The sequence below is a fragment of the Oryctolagus cuniculus genome, chromosome 10, assembly GCF_051225735.1.
Source record: "Oryctolagus cuniculus isolate XC-2025 breed Fujian yellow rabbit chromosome 10, ASM5122573v1, whole genome shotgun sequence".
NCBI lineage: Eukaryota > Metazoa > Chordata > Mammalia > Lagomorpha > Leporidae > Oryctolagus > Oryctolagus cuniculus.
In genome coordinates this window covers 8614366-8633671 of record NC_142876.1, presented here as the reverse complement: position 1 = coordinate 8633671, position 19306 = coordinate 8614366, and the positions used below count along the sequence as shown (strand labels likewise).

The window sequence follows — 19306 nt, the reverse complement described above, 5'->3', positions numbered from 1 at the left end:
CTCTTACCCTATTGCCTAAACAATAAACAAGAGAAAATAATCCACCACTAACCACTATTGCTCACTGCTATAGAAATCCGATATCACTAGCATCTAACACTATGCCTTAAACATACTAGATATTCAAAAACCAATGAAACTCTTGCTGTTAATAAAAGTACTTCCTAATCTCAACATTCAGAGTCTATTCTCCCTTTAGGTTATACATAAATGGTAACTTACGGTGGTCAACCTAAATCTAATGAGAATACCACCTGTCGGAACAACCATAACCATAGAAGTCAGAGAAAAGGTAGTTGAAATAATCAAATATTTCATTTTTACAAAGTGTATTACTACAAACTTCATTCTCAAGGATTCCTACAGTGAAAAATCTGTTTTACTGCAAAAAGTTCTGTTTCAAAATACTATGGAAGGTACTCACCTGAACAATTTTTGGCCTTTGAAGGAAAATCTCAGCAGGAAAATCTTGCATGATAACATCCTTCAATAATTCACAAGTGTTCCATATTAAAGTGTGGTTACTACTTCTCAAAGAGCTGCAAAATAAAATATTATTCATTTTTGAAAGAGTTCACCTAGACCAGATTCTAAGCAATATACAGGCATAATGACTACTAACAATAATTGAGCTCTTGGCTGAAACATCACATCTCCTGAGAAGCCTTCCTAGGTCTTTTCCCTAATCAAAAACAGCTAAGGAGGTGTCCCTTCCATATGCTTCTATTTCCAGATATCATAAATGTTTGTTGAGCTTGTATCCCCCACTAGACTCTGCTCAGAAGCAGGACTTATATGCTTAGAGACGATATGCCTAGAGACTACATTAATGCTACAAAATGAGATCAGTGAGTTTAAAGGTTATAGGGTTCAATGACATCTGCTAAATATATATAACAGAAAAAAATAGTAGTAAGTATGGTAGTAAATCACAGGAAATAGATTCCTTACTAATTTGTCCTACTCCAAGGTGAATCAGGTTAGCACTCCCCTACTCCCATGCATAGGACAATCCTCAACTTCTGGTAAGCTAGGTATCTAGCAGTTGTTCAGTCTCACCCAAAGAAATCAAACCCCTCTCTCACACCAGTTCCAGTCTACCATCTCCCACCCAGAGGTGTGCACTAGAAATTACTGCTGTCTCTTACTGGGGATGGACTCAGATCTGGCAGAGCAAACAACCCCCCTTACTGTTTCCCCATGTGCACGCCACTTCTTGAATATTCTGTTTCAAGACAATTTACTAATAATGCCTTAGAAGCACCATCATCAAAATCCTTTAATAGGGTTGGCACTGTGGCTTAGCAGGTAAAACCACCACATGCAGCGCCGGCATCCCACACGGGCACCAGCTCAAATCCCAGCTGCTCCACTTCCAATCCAGCTCTTTGCTATAGCCTGGGAAAGCAGTAGAAGATGGCTCAAGTTCTTGGCCTCCTGCACACACAAGGGAAACCTGGAAGCTCCTGGCTTCGGATCAGCCCAGCTCCAACCCTTGCAGCCATTTGGGGAGCGAGCCAGCAGATGGAAGACCTCTCTCTCTCTCTCTCTGCCTCTGCCTCTCTGTAACTCTGCCTTTCAAATAAATAATTAAACCTTTAAAAAAATTTCTAACATACACTTGTATCTAGCCCTAACTGTAGCAAGTTGGTCTTGATTTTCCAGATTTATATCCAAAATAGGCTAACAGCTCATATATCGCAGCATTCATTTAAACTGCACAAAGTGAATTTGGATATTAAAACACTCAAATTTCTATGTATCAGCTATCTATTTTTGAAGGTAATAACCAACTAGTATTCATAAAACTATATCAATAGTCCCAAATATTCTCAATAGGCCATAATTTCTCTCCTAATAGAGCCTATGTTTTAAAGTATATCTTTTACTAAAAAGAAGATGGCATTTGTGTTTAACTTTTTCATTTTTATTAATCAAGGGCATAAGCAATTAGAGAATCTGGTCCATAACAAATACTTCACATCACCAAGATCTTCACAAGTTCCAATTACCAAAAAGAAATAAATAGAGGGGCCAGTGCTGTGGCGCAGCTGGTTAAAGGCTGGCCTGAAGCACTGGTGCTAGTCCCGCTGCTCCTCTTCTGATCCAGCTCCCTGCTATGGCCTGGGATAGCAGAGGATGGCTCATGCACTTGGGCCCCTGCACCCGCCTGGGAGACCCAGAAGAAGCTCCTGGTTCCTGGCTTCGGATCGGCACAGCTCCGGCCACTGCAGCCATCTGGGGAATGACCCAGCAGATGGAAGACCTCTCTTTCTCCTCTACCTCTCTCTGTAACTCTGTTTTTCAAAATAATAAAATAAATCTTTCAAAAAAAAAAGACAATAGAAATCATCTGGCTTTTTTGAAATATTAGAAATCATTCAGGGGGACCAGCGCCATGGCACACTAGGTTAATCCTCCACCTGTGGCGCCAGCATCTCATATGGGTGCCAGTTCTAGTCCCAGTTGCTCCTCTTCCAGTCCAGATCTCCACTATGGCCTGGGATAGCAGTGGAGGATGGCCCAGGTGCTTGCGCCCCTGCACCCACATGGGAGACCAGGAAGAAACTCCTGGCTCCTGGCTTCAGATCGGCGCAGTTCCAGCCATTGTGGCCATTTGAGGGGTGAACCACCGGAAGGAAGACCTTTCTGTCTCTCTCTGTCACTGTAACTCTGTCAAATAAATTTAAAAAAAAAAAACTTAAAAAAAAAAAGAAATCATTCATATATGGCCACTTCTACCTTTCACAGCCACTCAATCTTTTCCTGGTGAAAATGGATAATAATAACTATCAGACTTAATGGCTATAAAGGAACAAAAATAAAATACATCAGAGACTGTACCTTTCATTAGAGGAGAGAACATGTCTATCTGTTGTGGTGAGGGGTAGCCAAGGAAAAGTAGAAAACTTCAAACACTTCACATTCTGATTCACTGTTAATGGAATATCAAAACTTAAGGTGTCAAAGAATAAAACGATGACAGATTGACGTTAAAAGTGAAGTTTCACCTTTAAAGCAAGTCCCAAAATAAAGGCTGTATCTTACAGTAACCTAAAATATTCTAAAGAGGTCAGCTGCAAATCTGTTCTACTAATGGATAAATAATAGGCTCTTTCTTTTCATAATTTAAACAAGTCATATAATATTAAAAGAAGTGTTAGTAGAAAAGCATTAACTACAAACCAATACTGAATGACATTTAAAGTTTCAATTTTACCCTTTGGCTGACGAGACCATCAACCTTAAACATAAAAGGAAACAGCATTTGGAGAAAGCCTTTACTTCTAGAAATTAAAAATGATATAAATATAATTACATACTATTTCTAGTCATGTTCAAATACTGTATACAACTGCTATAATCCAAAAGTTGCACTTATGAAATTTATATTTATTAAATAAAAGCTTTCTATAAAAAAAAAGATGATAACCAGCAGGAATTTGCAAGAACATTCTGAAGGGATATACTGATATTGTTGCTAATGTTCATGATGCTGTTGCTAAATAAGAAAATAAATAAAAAATACCATATAAAAAAAAATACTGTGTACATATTAGATGTTTAAACCTCTATAAAGACGAATTGAGGACCATAAGGTTGAAAACCAAATATAAGTGCAAAAACAAGACTGAAAGAAATCTCAGAAACCAACACAATTTTAAAGTAACTCTATTCAAATTTTTTAACAGACCTTATATTTTACAAGTTACCATGACAACACAGAGAAATGGTATCTATGGGCATATAAGAACTTCCAAATAGCAAATGATCTTCCCACCAAATGCTTTGAAAAAAACATGGAATAATTAAATTCAAATAACAATACCATCAAATTGTCAAACATGGTACAGCTGCTTCTTCAAAAGTGATAAAAAGAAAAAGTAGGGCTTACTTTCTAACTACTATGAGAGGCGAATGGAGGAAGGGACAGACTGCACACGTACAGACGTGTCCAAAACAAGCACACCATCACTTCAGACACACTTGCATAAAACTGTGTTAACCATCCCAATTCACCTTGATACTTTCATCAGGTTCACTCAACACCCATCTTAAGGCCATGGAGATTCCCTACTCCCTTTACATGTCTTGTCATCAATTAAGCCACTGGGTCACAAACACAAAATCTACCATCTTACCTCAAAAACAAATTCTCCCATCAGCCTAACAAAACTTTTCTAAAATAGAAGGGTTAATTATTTTAACAGCTTAACAAGTTTTCTGTTCTTTCTTATTCTGTTATTCATCCTATGAATTTCCACTAAAGCTTTTTAATAACAGGCCTCCAAATTTGAGTTTATTTGAATACCCGACATCAGCAAATAAATTCTTGGGTATACTTTTCATCTCAACTATGCAGGCAATAAAATGTTGAGTACATACTTACTGGTTACTTAACCATTTCCTAACTGCTTTCCCTGGAACCACGTGTTTTTTTTGTTTGTTTGTTTTTAGTTAATTTATATTTTAAGTAATATAAATTTCATAACTACAACATTAGGAATAGAGTTATTCTTCCCATCACACCCGCCCTCCCAACTTTCCTCCTCCTCCCTCTCCCCTTCCCAGTCCCATTCTCCATTACGGTTTATTTTCAATTAACTTTGTACACAGAAGACCAACTCTATACTAAGTAAAGGTCTCAACAATTTGCACACACACACACAAACTGTTTGAGAACTAGTTTTACAGTTAACTCTCACAATACAACTCATTGAGGACAAACATCCTACATGTGGAGTTAGTGTACAGTGACTCCTGTTGTTAATTTAACAATTGACACTTTTATGGATGACGTCAGTGACCACCCGAGGCTCTCAACATCAGCTGCCTACAGGACCAGGTCTTTTTTTTTTTTTTTTTTTTGGACAGGCAGAGCGGACAGTGAGAGAGAAAGACAGAGAGAAAGGTCTTCTTTTGCCGTTGGTTCACCCTCCAATGGCCGCCACGGCTGGCACACTGCGGCTGGCGCACCGCACTGATCCGATGGCAGGAGCCAGGTACTTCTCCTGGTCTCCCATGGGGTGCAGGGCCCAAGCACTTGGGCCATCCTCCACAGCACTCCCGGGCCACAGCAGAGAGCTGGCCTGGAAGAGGGGCAACTGGGGCAGAATCCGGTGCCCTGGCCGGGACTAGAACCCGGTGTGCCGGCGCCGCAAGGTGGAGGATTAGCCTAGTGAGCCACGGTGCCAGCCAGGACCAGGTCTTTAACCTCACTAAGTCTCAGTGACCTCATCAAAAACATGGAGATGATAATAACACTAATCTCACCAAGACTCCAGGAAGATTCATTCATTCCTTCAAAGACTAGCTACTGAGTGCCTAATGCATCCAGACACTGGGTATAAAAGCAGTGGCCACAGCCTTTATTGTACATTCAATAATGGAGATACACAAGAAATAAATAATTTCAGAGCATGTGATGTGTTAGGAAGAAGTCTAAATAAAGAAACTGGTCACTGATTAGAACCATGAATCAGGTCTCTTTGGAACTGGCATGTGGGCCCCAGAGACCAGACATAGCCAGAAAGACAAAGACCTACAGATAAAATTCCCGGAAGGGCCTCCGTAGCAACTGGATGTTGAGAAAATAGCAAAACAAGAAACTACGATGAACCTGATCTCAGGTTGGAGTCCCTGGATACAAGGCACCAGTTATTGAGCTAAAGAAAACTTGAGATGACACATGCATAATGGCCGGCACAATGCCTGACAAGGAATTTACATTCAATAAGCACTAAGTACTACTGCCATCAAATACAGTTAGAGGGGCCAGTGCTGTGCTGTGGTGCAGCGGGTAAGGCTACCTCCTGCAGTGCCAGCATCCCATATGAGCAGCCAGTTCGAGTCCCAGCTGCTCCACTTCTGACCCAACTCTCTGCTGTGGCCTGGGGAAAGCAGTGGAAGATGGACTAAGTCCTTGGGCCCCTGCACCCAGATGGGAGACCCAGAAGAAGCTCCAGGCTCCTGGCTTCAGATCAGCCCAGCTTTAGCTGTTGCAGCCATTTGAGGAGTGAACCAGCAGATAGAAGACCTCTCTCTCTTTGCCTCTGCCTCTCTGTAACTCTGCCTTTCAAATAAACAAATAAATCTTTAAACAAGAATACAGTTAGAATAACATGAGCTTTTACCATTGTACATTCTCCATCCTGAACTAATTTGTGGCAACAGAAGAATTTATTTTGGTGCTAAAGCACTGAAGTTTGACCACAATGTCTTCACAGCAATGAGGGAAAGTATATTAATTTTTGACTTACCAGGTTAACAGGTCTTACGTCCCTACACATACACACCTATTGGTCGTGAAGGCCCTTCCATCTGCTGGAAATTACTTTTGTCTTGGGGAAAATATCCTGTTAAGGTTACAGGCTGTTGTGACATTTCTGAAAAGAATATATATATGTTTACGTATTACTTTATTACTGTCTCATTATCTGTTAACAGTGAAACTTACTCTTCCAAAATAGTAATGTTTTAAGTTTCTGAATCATTTTAAAAACAAAATAAACAAAAAAAAGTTATTTTTTCTCCAAATGGACTATCTTCACTAAAGTGGGGGGAAATGTGAATGTTAAACCAATTTCCAATTGAGGGGTTGTTTCTCCTCTCTCTCTCTTACTGTTAAGCAAACACAATATATATCAGAATGAAAGCGTCTGACAGCCAAGAAGCATCTGCAATGAAGCAGTCGAGGGCTGTTCACGCACGCTCCTTAGTCCAGCCTTCTCCTGCCTTCTGCTCTCCTCAGGTAGTCCCTACCAATATTCATTAGTACCTTAAAACAACTTGTCCAAAACAGAAGAGTCAAACATCATCTTTCAAGACATATTTAGCACTTCAGTTACAATAAGAATGATAAAAGGCTAAAATCTGATTTTATGCTGGAAGTTATCATGCCAGAAAATCCTAACATTAACACAGACACCCAACAGAACATTTTGCTAACCTTACCTGTAAGAAATTCTGTGAAAATTCACAGTTATTTGTAATAGCTTAGAAACCATAAAAACAGGGGGCCAGAGCTATGGTGTAGCTGGTAAAGCTGCCACCTGCAGTGCCGGCATCCCGTATAGGCACTGGTTCAAGTCCCGGCTGTTCCACTTCCAGTCCAACTATCTGCTATGGCCTGGGAAAGCAGCAGCAGATGTTCCAAGTCCTTGGGCCCCTGAACCCATGTGGCAGACCTGGAACAAACTCCTGGCTCCTAGCTTTGGATGAGCCCAGCTCCAGCCATTGCGGCCATGTAGGGAGTAGACCAGCAGATGGAAGACCTCTCTCTCGCTCTCTACCTCTGCCCTCTCTGTAACTCTGCCTTTCAAATAAATAAATAAATCTTAAAAAAAGAAATCCTAAAAAGAACTTAGAAATCACACAGGTTTTGGTGCCAGACAAAGCAAAGTTAGAATCCTGGCTCTGCCTCAGATTAGAAAACAAAGTAATTTTGATTAAGTTACCTTAAATTTCTATTCTCATCTCTAAGATTAATAGCATCTCAAAGGACAGCCTTAAAATGAATGAAACAATGTGTTTAAATTGATTATTTCAGTGTCCCCACAAGAAAATTCAACAGCTGGCGTAAGCTGTTGCGCTTCTTGCTGCTGTTAACAATAGCAGTGACAGCTGAAGCAGCAGCAGTCCTGCAGAAGTATAAAGAAAAATGTGGGGGCTGGCACTGTCGTGTAGCGGGGTAGGCCACTGCCTGCAGTGCCAGCATCCCATATGCCAGTTCAAGACCCAGCTGCTCTACTTCCCATCCAGCTCTCCGCTATGGCCTGGGAAAGCAGTGGAAGATGGCCTAGGTCCTTGGGCCCCTGCACCTGCCTGGGACACCCAGAGGAAGCCCTGGCTTCCGGCTTCAGATCGGCTGGATGTTGCAGCCAATTGGGGAGTGAACCAGTGGATGGAAGACCTCTCTCTGTCTCTCTCTGCCTCTCTTCTCTCTCTGTGTAACTCTGACTTTCAAATAAATAAATAAATCTTCAAAAAAAAAAAAAAAAGAAAGAAAAATATGATTTAACAGATTAAGCAGTCAAAACAATTCTCACTTAATCATGTAAACTGCATGAGCACTGTATTGCTTCTAATCTGTTCAAATGCCTTGCATATACACGCCACTCTACTGCACATTAAAATTAAATAACAGCAAGAACACAGAAGGGGCAGCTAACATGACTGCACTGATACACTCTAGGCCTACGGGCTGTCGCATTTAAGCCTCATAACAATCCTATGAGAATTCCATCTTTTCACAGTATCCTAATTTTGGGATTTGAACCCTGAAGTCTGGAGGGATTGGGTACCTTACCCAAAGTCACACAACTAGCAGCAGAACTGGGCCTTAAATCCATGCTGTGTACTACAGCATGTAAAACACTTGCCTCACATCACTTTAACCTGTCTCCACAACAGAAACAAACCGGGGCAGATAACAAAGCATTCAGTGGAACACTGGGACCCGAAACGAATGCTTGGTGAGAAGTCTGTTGTTAGTGTTAAAGAAATAACTATCAAACTAGTAACACAAAAAACAAGGTCACTGGCATCTTTTAAGCATGACCACAAAGCAATAAATACAAATGTATCCTCTGAATAACAGCGCCGGGGAGAGGGATGTCACAGACAGGTAACATAAGCAAAATTAGTTTGGGAAGGGTGGAAGAAATTTTCTTCTTACTCTAATGCCTGTTTCCCGAACATTTACCATGACAACCAAAGTATTCTACTCTGACAGCCTCCACAAACTGACTCCCAAAGAGTTACCAGTGTCATTGGTTTGGTAAGCGGCAGCACACAGCGCAGGAGCTTCCGCGGGAAGACTAAAAAGCCCATCCAGAATGCCATCGATTTCAGCCTGTAGACTGGGCTCCACATGAGGACGAAGCGTGGACAGGAACTCCACTGCGCCGAGGTCGACCAGATGCTGGACCGCAGCCGGAAACTGAAACGAGAGGGCAGCGCTGGGCGTCGCGGCGGGGACCGAAGTCCGCACACTGGACAGCAGCGGTCGGGACGTGAACTTACCGCTGCGTACCGGGCGCCCCTCTCGGGAAAAACAAACCCTGCGTGAGTGCGGCCTTCACAGCGTCCGTGAGCAGGACCTTTAGGGAGGGCTCCGTGACACAGCGGTGGTCCCAGAAATGCACACCTCGCTCTCTGCCTTCACTACGTGGGTTCCCTTCCCCACCGGCCCTCGCCTCTTTCCTCCCCTGCCCCCAGTCAACCTCCCACCACATTGACGGGCTTGGAAGCTGAAGCTGATGCTTTGACCTCTGACCCTAACGAGGAACTCCTGGTACCTGCACAGGACCACAGCGTTAAACAAAACAGCCCAGAAACTAACACCAAACCTGCGGGATTAATTAACCACGCCCTGCCACGCCGCTGTTCTTATAATGGGCGCTCTTTCGTGCAGAACACCATGTGAACGCTCAACACGCAGATACCGGAAAATAAACAGAGAGTGGCAAATGCCAACCGGCGAAGAGGCCTCCAAGCATCTAGGGCAGCGCTGGGCTCCGAAGTGGCTCCGAGCTCACCCCCGGCCCGGCGGCAACCACGCGAGACCCGACGCCACGAGTGAGAGAACGGCCCGACCCCCGCCGGCTCCGGTCGCTCAGCTCCGACCACCGGCCCCTCCGCACTTCAAGGCCTGCCCTACCTCCACCAGCCTGCCGAGCAAGCTGAGCACCTCGGCCCGCAGCGGCACGGCGGGGAAGTTGAACCACTCCAGCAGGTGCAGGAAGAGCAGCCGCTCGTGAACGAGGTCCGCGTAGCCGACCAGGCCGTGCTCCACCTTGCACAGGATGCTCCGCAGCGCGCGCTCCCGGATCTCCGCCAGCTGGTGACCTGACGAGGAAGGGGGCCCCCACAGCGCTCCGTCACCCAGGAGCCAGGCCTTCGGGACGCTAACCACCCAGCTCACACCGAGCACCCCAGGGGTCCCCCCGGGACTGCTCTGGCCCAGCGCGGACGACAAAGAGGGAACCCTGACAGGACCCCTCTCGGCCAGCGGCCTCGACGAAACCGCGCCTCGGGCGAGGGGCGTCTCCAGACTGTTACCGAGTTTCCTGATGAGCCCGGTCAACACCATCTCTTCCCCTTCACTCTGCCGCCACCGGAGAATTAAACTGCCGCGCCTCAGCGTCCGGCAACAATTTATGTCCCCCCCGGAAACTCTGCCGGCGCGACGGTGGTTCCGCGGCTAACCACCCAAAAACACACACACACAAAAGGGGACATTCAGCGAGGTAGAGCAGGCCTCGCGTCCCCGGAGACGCTGACTGCATTTTTTAGAAGCACTTCTATGCAGTTCCTAAACTTGGTGGTCTGTGTAGTAAGAGGCAAGCAGAGGGTTAGCGCTAGCTGCGGCCGCCTCGCACGTCGGGAGTTGTAGTCCGTGCGCAGTGGTGCTCCCTGCACGCAGTTCCGGACTCGCCCCCGCGGCGTCCCGCCTGAGGTTCCGGCGTGCAGGCGCGGGCTCCGGCGCGGGCTCCGGGGCGGGCTGCGGGGGTTCGGTTCTGTGCCTGCCCGCTCCCAGAACGTTAGCCCGGGGCCGCAGGTTGATGCTGTGTTCTGTGGGGTTGTCCCCGGCGACTGAATGACCTGCCCTGCTTAGCTGAGGTCAGGTTACGTCCTCGGGTGCCTGCACTCCGGTATAAGCGGACACCGAGTCGGGAAAGGGAGCAGCGGGGGACGCCCTGAATGACTGCAGCTTAACGCCGCCAAGGTTGGCCTTTGTTGTCCTGCGCACCGGTGGAGTGGAACAAATAGGGGGGAAAAGCTCTGAGACACGTAACATCAACAACAAAACTGAATTTGGCGAAGTAGTGGCCTTGCCCTGGAGAGAGCGTTTTGTCCCGCCGATCCATGTCAAAGCAGACACCCTCGTCTTCAATTCTGCGTTCACTCTGAATAACCACAGTGCACCGTGTCGACACAGAGCCACGGCTTCAACCAGACACCCGGCTCCCATTTCTGCATCTTTTCCTGTGTTTGGAGCCTGCCGGCGCCTCTGTTCCAGTTCTTTCTGTAGAATATCATACCGGTGAGCCGGCGCCGTGGCTCAATAGGCTAATCCTCCACCTTGCGGCGCCGGCACACCGGGTTCTAGTCCCGGTTGGGGCGCCGGATTCTGTCCCGGTTGCCCCTCTTCCAGGCCAGCTCTCTGCTATGGCCAGGGAGTGCAGTGGAGGATGGCCCAGGTGCTTGGGCCCTGCACCCCATGGGAGACCAGGAAAAGCACCTGGCTCCTGGCTCCTGCCAGGATCAGCGCGGTGCGCCGGCTGCAGCGGCGGCCATTGGAGGGTGAACCAGCGGCAAAGGAAGACCTTTCTCTCTCTGTCTCTCTCTCTCACTGTCCACTCTGCCTGTCAAAAATAAAAAAAAATAAAAAAAAAAAAAAGAATATCATACCGGTGAACCCCGGGCACCCCACAGTGCTGCAGAACACTGGAAGCTGTTAGGTTCACCCCACTGTGTTTTAGTGCCCATTATCCAACCTCCCCCCTCCCCCAGCCCTTCTAGAAATCACTCTTTTCAGTTTGGATTGACTGTACACATAATGGTCACTTGGAACGTCCAGTGTGAGAACGTGCAGGATTTGTCTTTTTATGTCTGGTTTATTTCACTCCTTTTAAATATTTATTTATTTAATTGAAAGGGTGGAGTGCCAGAGAAGGAGAGGCTGAGAAAGAGACAGATCTTCCATTCACTGGTTCTCTCCCCACCTGGCTGCAATGGACAGAGCTGGGCCAGGCTGAAGTCAGAAGCCTAGAACTCCATCCAAGCCTCCCATGTGTGTGCACGGGCCCAAATACTTGGAGTATCATCCACTGCTTCCCCTGGCATGTTAGCAGATGTGGGATGCTGGCGTCACAAGTGGCAACTTAACCCACTGTGCCAGAACCTGTCCCTCACTTGATTTAAAATCAGAGAAGGGGGCCGGCACTGTGGTGCAGCAGGTTAATGCCCTGGCCTGAAGCGCTGGCATCCCAAATGGGCACTGGTTCAAGACCCGGCTGCTCCACTTCCAATCCAGCTCTCTGCTATGGCCTGGGAAAGCAGAAGATGGCCCAAGTCCTTGGGCCCCTGCACCTGCGTGGGAGACCCAGAAGAAGCTCCAGGCTCTGGATTGGCACAGCTCGAGCCGTTGCAGTCAATTGGGGAGTGAACCATTGGATGGAAGACCTCTCTCTCTCTCTCTCTCTCTCTCTCTCTCTCTCTCTCTGCCTCTACTCTCTCTGTGTAACTCTGATTTGCAAATAAATAAATAAATCTTTAAATAAAAATCAGGCGCCGGCGCCGCGGCTCACTAGGCTAATCCTCCACCTTGCAGCGCCGGCACACCGGGTTCTAATCCCGGTCAGGGCACCGGATTCTGTCCTGGTTGCCCCTCTTCCAGGCCAGCTCTCTGCTGTGGCCAGGGAGTGCAGTGGGGGATGGCCCAATTGTTTGGGCCCTATACCCCATGGGAGGCCAGGATAAGCACCTGGCTCCTGCCTTCGGATCAGCGTGGTGCGCGCAGGCCACGGTGGCCATTGGAGGGTGAGCCAACGGCAAAGGAAGACCTTTCTCTCTGTCTCTCTCTCACACTGTCCACTCTGCCTGTCAAAAAAAAAAAATCAAAGAAATACACCAGTCCCCCTAAGGTCACATCAACTAGGAAATGGCATATTGAGAACCTGGTCTTCTGTGTAACTGTGCCCTTCTTGAATACTGCTATCTCTGCATGTGGTGAATGGAAGAGAGTGTTGCTATTTCAGTTGGATCATGAAGAACATGTAGGAGTTTTCCAGAAAAAAAAAAAAAGGGAATTCTTGCCAGAAAAAATAATACAGATGGAAAGACCAGGACTGAGAAGCACCAGGAAACTCAGTGTGGCCATATTACCTTGAGGAAGCAGAAAGAGGCGAAGGGGACAACTAGCATGTGGGGTCTTCTCCAACTGGCCCTCCAGCCACCTCCAAGATCATCCACCTTACAGCAGCCGACCTGTGAAGATGAAAGATTCACCATCCAGGCTTCTTGGGCCTCTGACTTTCTTTTGACTGTGGACAACAGAAGACAGCAGTGGGAAATTGGAAAACCAGAGGAAAGAGGGCGGAGAAGTGTGAATGTTCAACCGAGACCCCACAGCCCAAAATTCCGTCACTGCATGGCTCAACCTTGAGCTGCTGATGGATAGTGCACCGCGTGGACCAAAGTGTGGAGACTGGAGCCAGGAGTTTCAGTAGTTATCCAGGCATGAACATTTTAGTAGTGGATTATAAGTCTGAAGTTCCAAATATACATGTTAGTCCAGAAAAATATTGGAAATAACTTCCTAATTATATTTCTAAGCTGAACAGTCTTAGATGATGAGAGACTGGGGATACAGTGGGTAAGGGGTGATAATACTGTGGGAGAAACATAAATTAATTTTTAATGTGTTATACAGAAAATGGGAGTCAAACTATGAATGGTTCTTATTTATGTTGTACCCAAGGTCAACATCAACACTTTATTTTCTAGTTTTTATCATTGAACATATATTACTTCTATAATTAGAGAAAGATCAGGGCCGAGGCTGGGGCTCAGTAGGTTACTTCTCCGCCTGCGGCAGCAGCATCCCATATGAGTAACAGTTCTATTCCTGGCTGCTCCTCTTCTAATCCAGCTGTCTGCTATGGCCTGGGAAAGCAGTGGAAAATGACCTAGACACTTGGGCCCCTGCATTCACATGGAAAACTCCTGGCTCCTGGCTTCAGATCAGCACAGCTCTGGCCTTTGCGCCATTTGGGGAGTGAATCAGCTGATAGAAGACCTTTCTCTGTCTCTCCCTCTCACTGTAACTCTTTTCTTATAACTCTTTTCATATCTCTCAAATAAATAAATAAAAGCTTTTAAAAAAAATTCGGCCATTGGAGGGTGAACCAACGGCAAAAGGAAGACCTTTCTCTCTGTCTCTCTCTCTCTCACTGTCCACTCTGCCTGTCAAAAAAAATTTTTAAAAATAAAAAAAAAATTAGAGAAAGATCATTAAGTCCAACTTACTGCATTTTTAAAATTATCATTTTTCTATTGGGCTAAATATAGATTTGGCCTTTTTTCTCTCAGAGAATCAACCTTCAATTTATTGATTCTGCTATTTTAAAAATGCACATACATTCTAATGTATTAACTGTGATTTTGTTATTTATTACTTTCTGGTTCCTTCTTTAGATTCATTGTGCTGTTCCTTTTCTAACTTCTTGAACTTGCTTTGTTTTCATTCCCCCTTAAGTACAGAGAACTTTAAGTACATTAATTTGCACCTAATAAAAACTGTAATCATATATCATCAGTTAGATCTATAATGTTCCAGCTATTTTTATTCTCAACCAATCTGAAAGGTTATTTTGATACTTTCCATGATACACAAGATCCACTTAGAAGGGTGGTCCTTAGTAACCAAGTCTTTCTTACATATACTTTACTTAATAATGCCTACTTCTAGTTGATCATAGTCACTAACTGGGCCTTTTGCAATTTTGAACTTTAACTTTTTTTTATTAAGATGTGTTTATTTATTTGAAAGTCAGAATTATACAGAGAAAGGAGAAGCAGAGAGAGAGAGAGAGAGGTCTTCCATCCGCTACTTCACTCCCCAATTGGCCACAACGGCTTGAGCTGTGCCAATCCGAAGCCAGGAGCCAGGAGCTGCTTCCAGGTCTCCCACATGGGTGGAGGGGCCCAAGGACTTGGGCCATCTTCTACTGCTTTCCCAAGCCATAGCCGAGAGCTGGATTGGAAGTGGAGCAACCGGGACTCGAACTGGTGCCCATATGGGATGCTGGCACTCCAACCAGTGGCTTTACTGGCTATGCAATAGCGCCGGCACCCCTTGAACTTTAGCTTTTAAGTGTTGCCTGAGAACTTGAAGAATAGGCAATAGAAGTCGGTAGATCTTTGGAGAACCATATGTGTGTGAGTGTCTTTGTATTTTTCTCCTATATTTACAGCAGATTTTATTATACTTACTTAAATGGTATCATAATGAAGCTTAAATGAGCCATTCCACCGGTGATGAGCACATGGGTCAGGAGAGTGGTAGAGGTGGAACCACCCTAGGTTTGTCAGTTGTGACTCACTGGCAGTCACGCCACAGCCTTCCGTATCAGATTGCTTAAATCAAATGAAGATACTTACACTCGCATTATTAGTTACAGTGATTTACTCTAAGAGAAATAAAACGTTTTTATGGAAATCACAAGCAGTTTTACTCTTCCTCACACTTTGGACATGAGGGCTTTGTTGGGCGAGTTATATATAGTAGTTCTGTCTGTTTTGGTCATATGTACTTCATATCCTTTCTTTCTGTTAATATTTGACCAACTTCAAATATCTGGCACTTAACCATCAACTGAAAATATTGCCTGGAGCACACAGGCTTGGGCGCCAGGCAGTCCTGGGTTTAAAACCAGCTTTGCAGCCTTCCTAACTGCATAATTGTAGACAATCTAATTCTTGAATGCACTTGTTAAACTCTAACAAGGAAGCCTGAAAGAGATATTTATTTTTTGCGTTCTAGACATAGACCTACCCTCAGAGACTCAAAAAAAAAAAAAAAAAAACATTATCTCTCTCCACCTTTTTTTTTTCTTAAAGATTTATTTTATTTGAAAGTCAGAGTTAACAGGGAGAGGTAGAGACAGAGAGAGAGGTCTTCCATCTGCTGGTTACTCCCCAGAAGACTGCAACAGCCAGAGCTGCGCCGATCCAAAGCCAGGAGCCCACACGGGTGCAGGGGGCCCAAGGACTTGGGCCATACTGCTTTCCCAGGCCATAGCAGAGAGCTGGAAGGGAAGGGGAGCAGCCAGGACTAAACTGACACCCAGATGGGATGCCGGCGCTTCAGGCCAGGGCGTTAACCCACTGCGCCACAGTACCCGTCCCTCTCCACCTTTTGATATTGCTTCTGAAACTGTGTTTGTCTTGCTCTCTTCTATTACAGGCAGAATTCCCTCAAAATACAGAAAAGGGAGGATCGTGATCCAAACTTTCATCTTCCCATGTAATGACTTTAGGAGAAAAAGAAAGCTCCTTTGTCGATGTGCAGGTAGAAAATCTACATAAAAACCCCAGTAAGAATCACTAAAAGGAGGTTCTGTAATCCTAGGTTACTTGTTCACATTCTTTGAACACAGGGCAAGATATAACTATTACACCAGAGTTACAGGGAGTGGGCAGAAGACTTCCACTAAGAAATGAGTATTGTTAACAGAAAATTTGGGAACAGAAACTTGAAGGCGGGTGGGGGGACTCACTTGTCTATTCCCTCTCAGCCTCAGCTCCCACCAGTAAAAATTGGGATTAGTAGTAGTACCTACTGATAAGACTGTTTGCAGACCAAAGAAGGTACGTTAGAGAAAGCATCTATTTCATGCATCTTCCATAATAGGTAGTTATTAAAAATAATAGCTCTGTTTGACATCTGTCAAACGTGGGTACTTTCCTTTTCAGCAATCCAATGTAACATCAAGCCATATGCAAGAACCACCTGTGAGTAAACTACAAGGAGTCCTATATCAGAGGGATCCTATGCCCCAGAAACGGGCCAGCTGCCTCAGTGATGACCGATTGACTGTAAGGGCAGAGGGGTGTGCAGGCTACAGCCATTCACACACACCCACATCCAGGTAACAGTTCCAGCAAAAGTAAGGCAGTCCTCTGACCCTTTGTCCCTTATTTTCTTTTTTAAGATTTCATTTATTTATTTGAGATGCAGAGTGACAGACCAAAAGAGGGAGAGACAGAGAAAAAGGTTTTCCATCCACTGGTTCACTCCCCAAATGGCGTAAACGGCCGGAGCTGGGCCCATCAAAAAGACAGGAGCCAGGAGCTACCTCCAAGTCTCCCACTTGAATGCAGGGGCCCAAGCACTTGGGCTGCCATCCAGTGTTTTCCCAGGCCATCAGGAGAGATCTGGATCGGAAGAGGAGCAGCGCAAACCAGCATTACAGGCAGAGGGTTAGCCTATGCCATAGCGCCAGTTCCATGTGCCTTATTTTTCAGAGGGAAGAAATTACCTAAAGAAGAAATCTTTTTATAGAATGCTTTTACATTCATTTAGATCCTAATTTATTTATGGAAACAATATATAAAAAGAGCAAGCAAGAAGGATTCCTAAACAAAATGAGCTCAGATCAATAAATGTATGGACATTATTCATTGTCCCCAGGGCAAGCATTCTGTGTGTCTTCCAGGAGTCATCTGGACCCCAGGCTGCCTTGTTCAAGATGAAGGTCATATTTTATTAATACCTCTGATCTCTAAAAAGAAAAAAAAATGGGTAAGAATGGGGGTTTTACCCCCCGCCTATGAATTCTCCTCATTATGCCTCCTGGTTTAGTCCTACGAATTCACATAATGTTTAATTTTTAAGAGGGTCATCAAATTCTAATTTATCCTCCCAATATGAAAATAGAAAATTAGTAAATGTTTTATACCATTTTAAAGTGGGAGGCTTGAAAGAAGATATTTTTATATTTCATTTTGAATATCAGAGCAACATGTATTTGAGCTCTGCTTTCCTCACACAATTTAATATAGCGGGGGCTTAATTATGGAAATGTAGGAGCAGAACTGTTGTCTGTTCTCACCATACCTATTCAACAGCGTACCAGAAGTCTTGTCCAGGGTAAATATACAAAGAAAGGAATAGAAATAATCTGGATTAACAAAGAAGAAGTAAACCTATTCCTATTTGCAGTTGACCTTATACTTACAAATAGAAAATCTTTGAATCCACAAAGAAACTACTAAAGCTAAAAAAAGGATTCAGTAAACTTGCATAATAGAACAGCAATATGAAAAATCAAATCTATTTTCTTAAAGATTTATTTATTTATTTATTTGAAAGTGTCAGAGCTACAGAGAGGGAAAGAAAGGTTTTCCATCCAAAATGATTCACCCCCCAGATGCCTGCAATGGCCAGCCCTGGGCCAGGCCAAAGCCAGGAGCCAGGAGCTTCTTCTGGGTCTCAGATAGTTGCAGGGGCCCAAGCACTTGTGCATCTTCCACTGCTTTTCCCAGGCCATCAGCAGAGAGCTGGCTGGGAAGTGGAGCAGCCGCAACATGAACCAGTACCCATATGGGTTGTCAGCATCACAGGCCCAGTACACCATAACACCAGCCCCTCAAATCTATTCTTTTTTTTTTCTTAAGATTTATTTGTTTGAAAGTCCTGACTTTGGATCAGCCCAGCTCCGGACATTTCAGCCATTTGGGGAGGAAACCAGCAGATGGAAGACCTTTCTCTCTGTCTCTCCCTCTCTCTATCTCTAACTCTCTAATAAATAAATAAAATATTAAAAAAAAAACTCAGGAAAAAAAATATGGGTGGAAACATTTGTGCTTGTGGTGGTGTGGTGCAGCAGGGTAAGCCATGGCTGGAAACACCAGCATCCCACTTCAGAATGATGGCTCAAGTCCCAGCTGCTCCACTTTCAATCCAGCTCCCTATTACTATGTCTGGGAAAGCAGTCGATGATGGCCTAAGTACTTGGGCTCTTGCCACCCATGTGGGAGACCCAGAGGAGTTCCAGGCTCCTGACTTCGGCCTGGTCCAGCCCCAGCTGCTGCAGCCATCTGAAAACTCTCTCTCTCTCTCTCTATCTCTCACTCTCTCTCTCATCACTCTACCTTTCAACTAAATAAATAAATCTTTAAAAAAACAAGAATTCATTTTGTAAAGGTGAAAAACAGTCTGCTGAGGAAAGTCAGTGTCCTTTCCTGGGAATTTGTGAGCGTGATGATTTTTGTGTCCTGGTGACCTTCAAGGGCAGCCCCGCTGCAGTAATGGATGGGCAGATGGCCCTTATGTGAACCTGAGCACACAAGTTATCTGCATTATTCAGCAGATGTTTCTGTCCCCCTCCAGTGGGCGTCACCGTCCACTCTGTCATTGCAGCCCTCTACGACTTTCCCTTTGATGAAATGAGGTAGAGATGTACTTTCCCTTCCAAACTGTGCTGTTTAATTAGCTAATGATGGGAAGCCTGTGGGTAAAGAATGCAGGGTAATTTCAAAGTAACAGGGTGATTATGCTTAGACTCTTTTGCAGACTCATTATTATACTCAGTTCCATGATTCTGGACAGGGGTCACTTCCAGGAGAAAGAACTGAAAAGCCAGCCCTTGAGATGTCCAGCACAAAGACATCTTTTCTGGTGGTCCTCAGATGGCTCTCATGTGAGGAGTCACTTTCTACCCAACTTGAACAGTAACTCCATTTATCTCGAGCTGGATGCAATCTCTCCAGCTGAAGTTTAGAACCGGGTCCTGCC

General features: G+C 44.9%; 1 protein-coding gene across 7 annotated transcripts in view; it reads right to left on the bottom strand.

Moving 5' to 3' along the window:
- The window catches only part of RTTN (rotatin), a 245412-nt gene extending 235081 nt beyond the window's left edge, over window positions 1–10331 (bottom strand). For all 7 annotated transcript variants that reach the window (XR_016213881.1, XR_016213882.1, XR_016213883.1 and 4 more), the window contains exons 1-6: window positions 10063–10331; window positions 9662–9849; window positions 8764–8941; window positions 6297–6386; window positions 2845–2935; window positions 425–539 (exon numbers count right to left, since the gene is read on the bottom strand). Coding sequence is in view for 4 of the 7 variants with exons in the window: in XM_008261459.5 (XP_008259681.4) it covers window positions 425–539; window positions 2845–2935; window positions 6297–6386; window positions 8764–8941; window positions 9662–9849; window positions 10063–10093 (693 nt within the window). In the remaining 3 variants the exon portion in view is untranslated. The remainder of the gene's footprint in view (window positions 1–424; window positions 540–2844; window positions 2936–6296; window positions 6387–8763; window positions 8942–9661; window positions 9850–10062) is intronic.
- Window positions 10332–19306: the final 8975 nt, after the last annotated feature.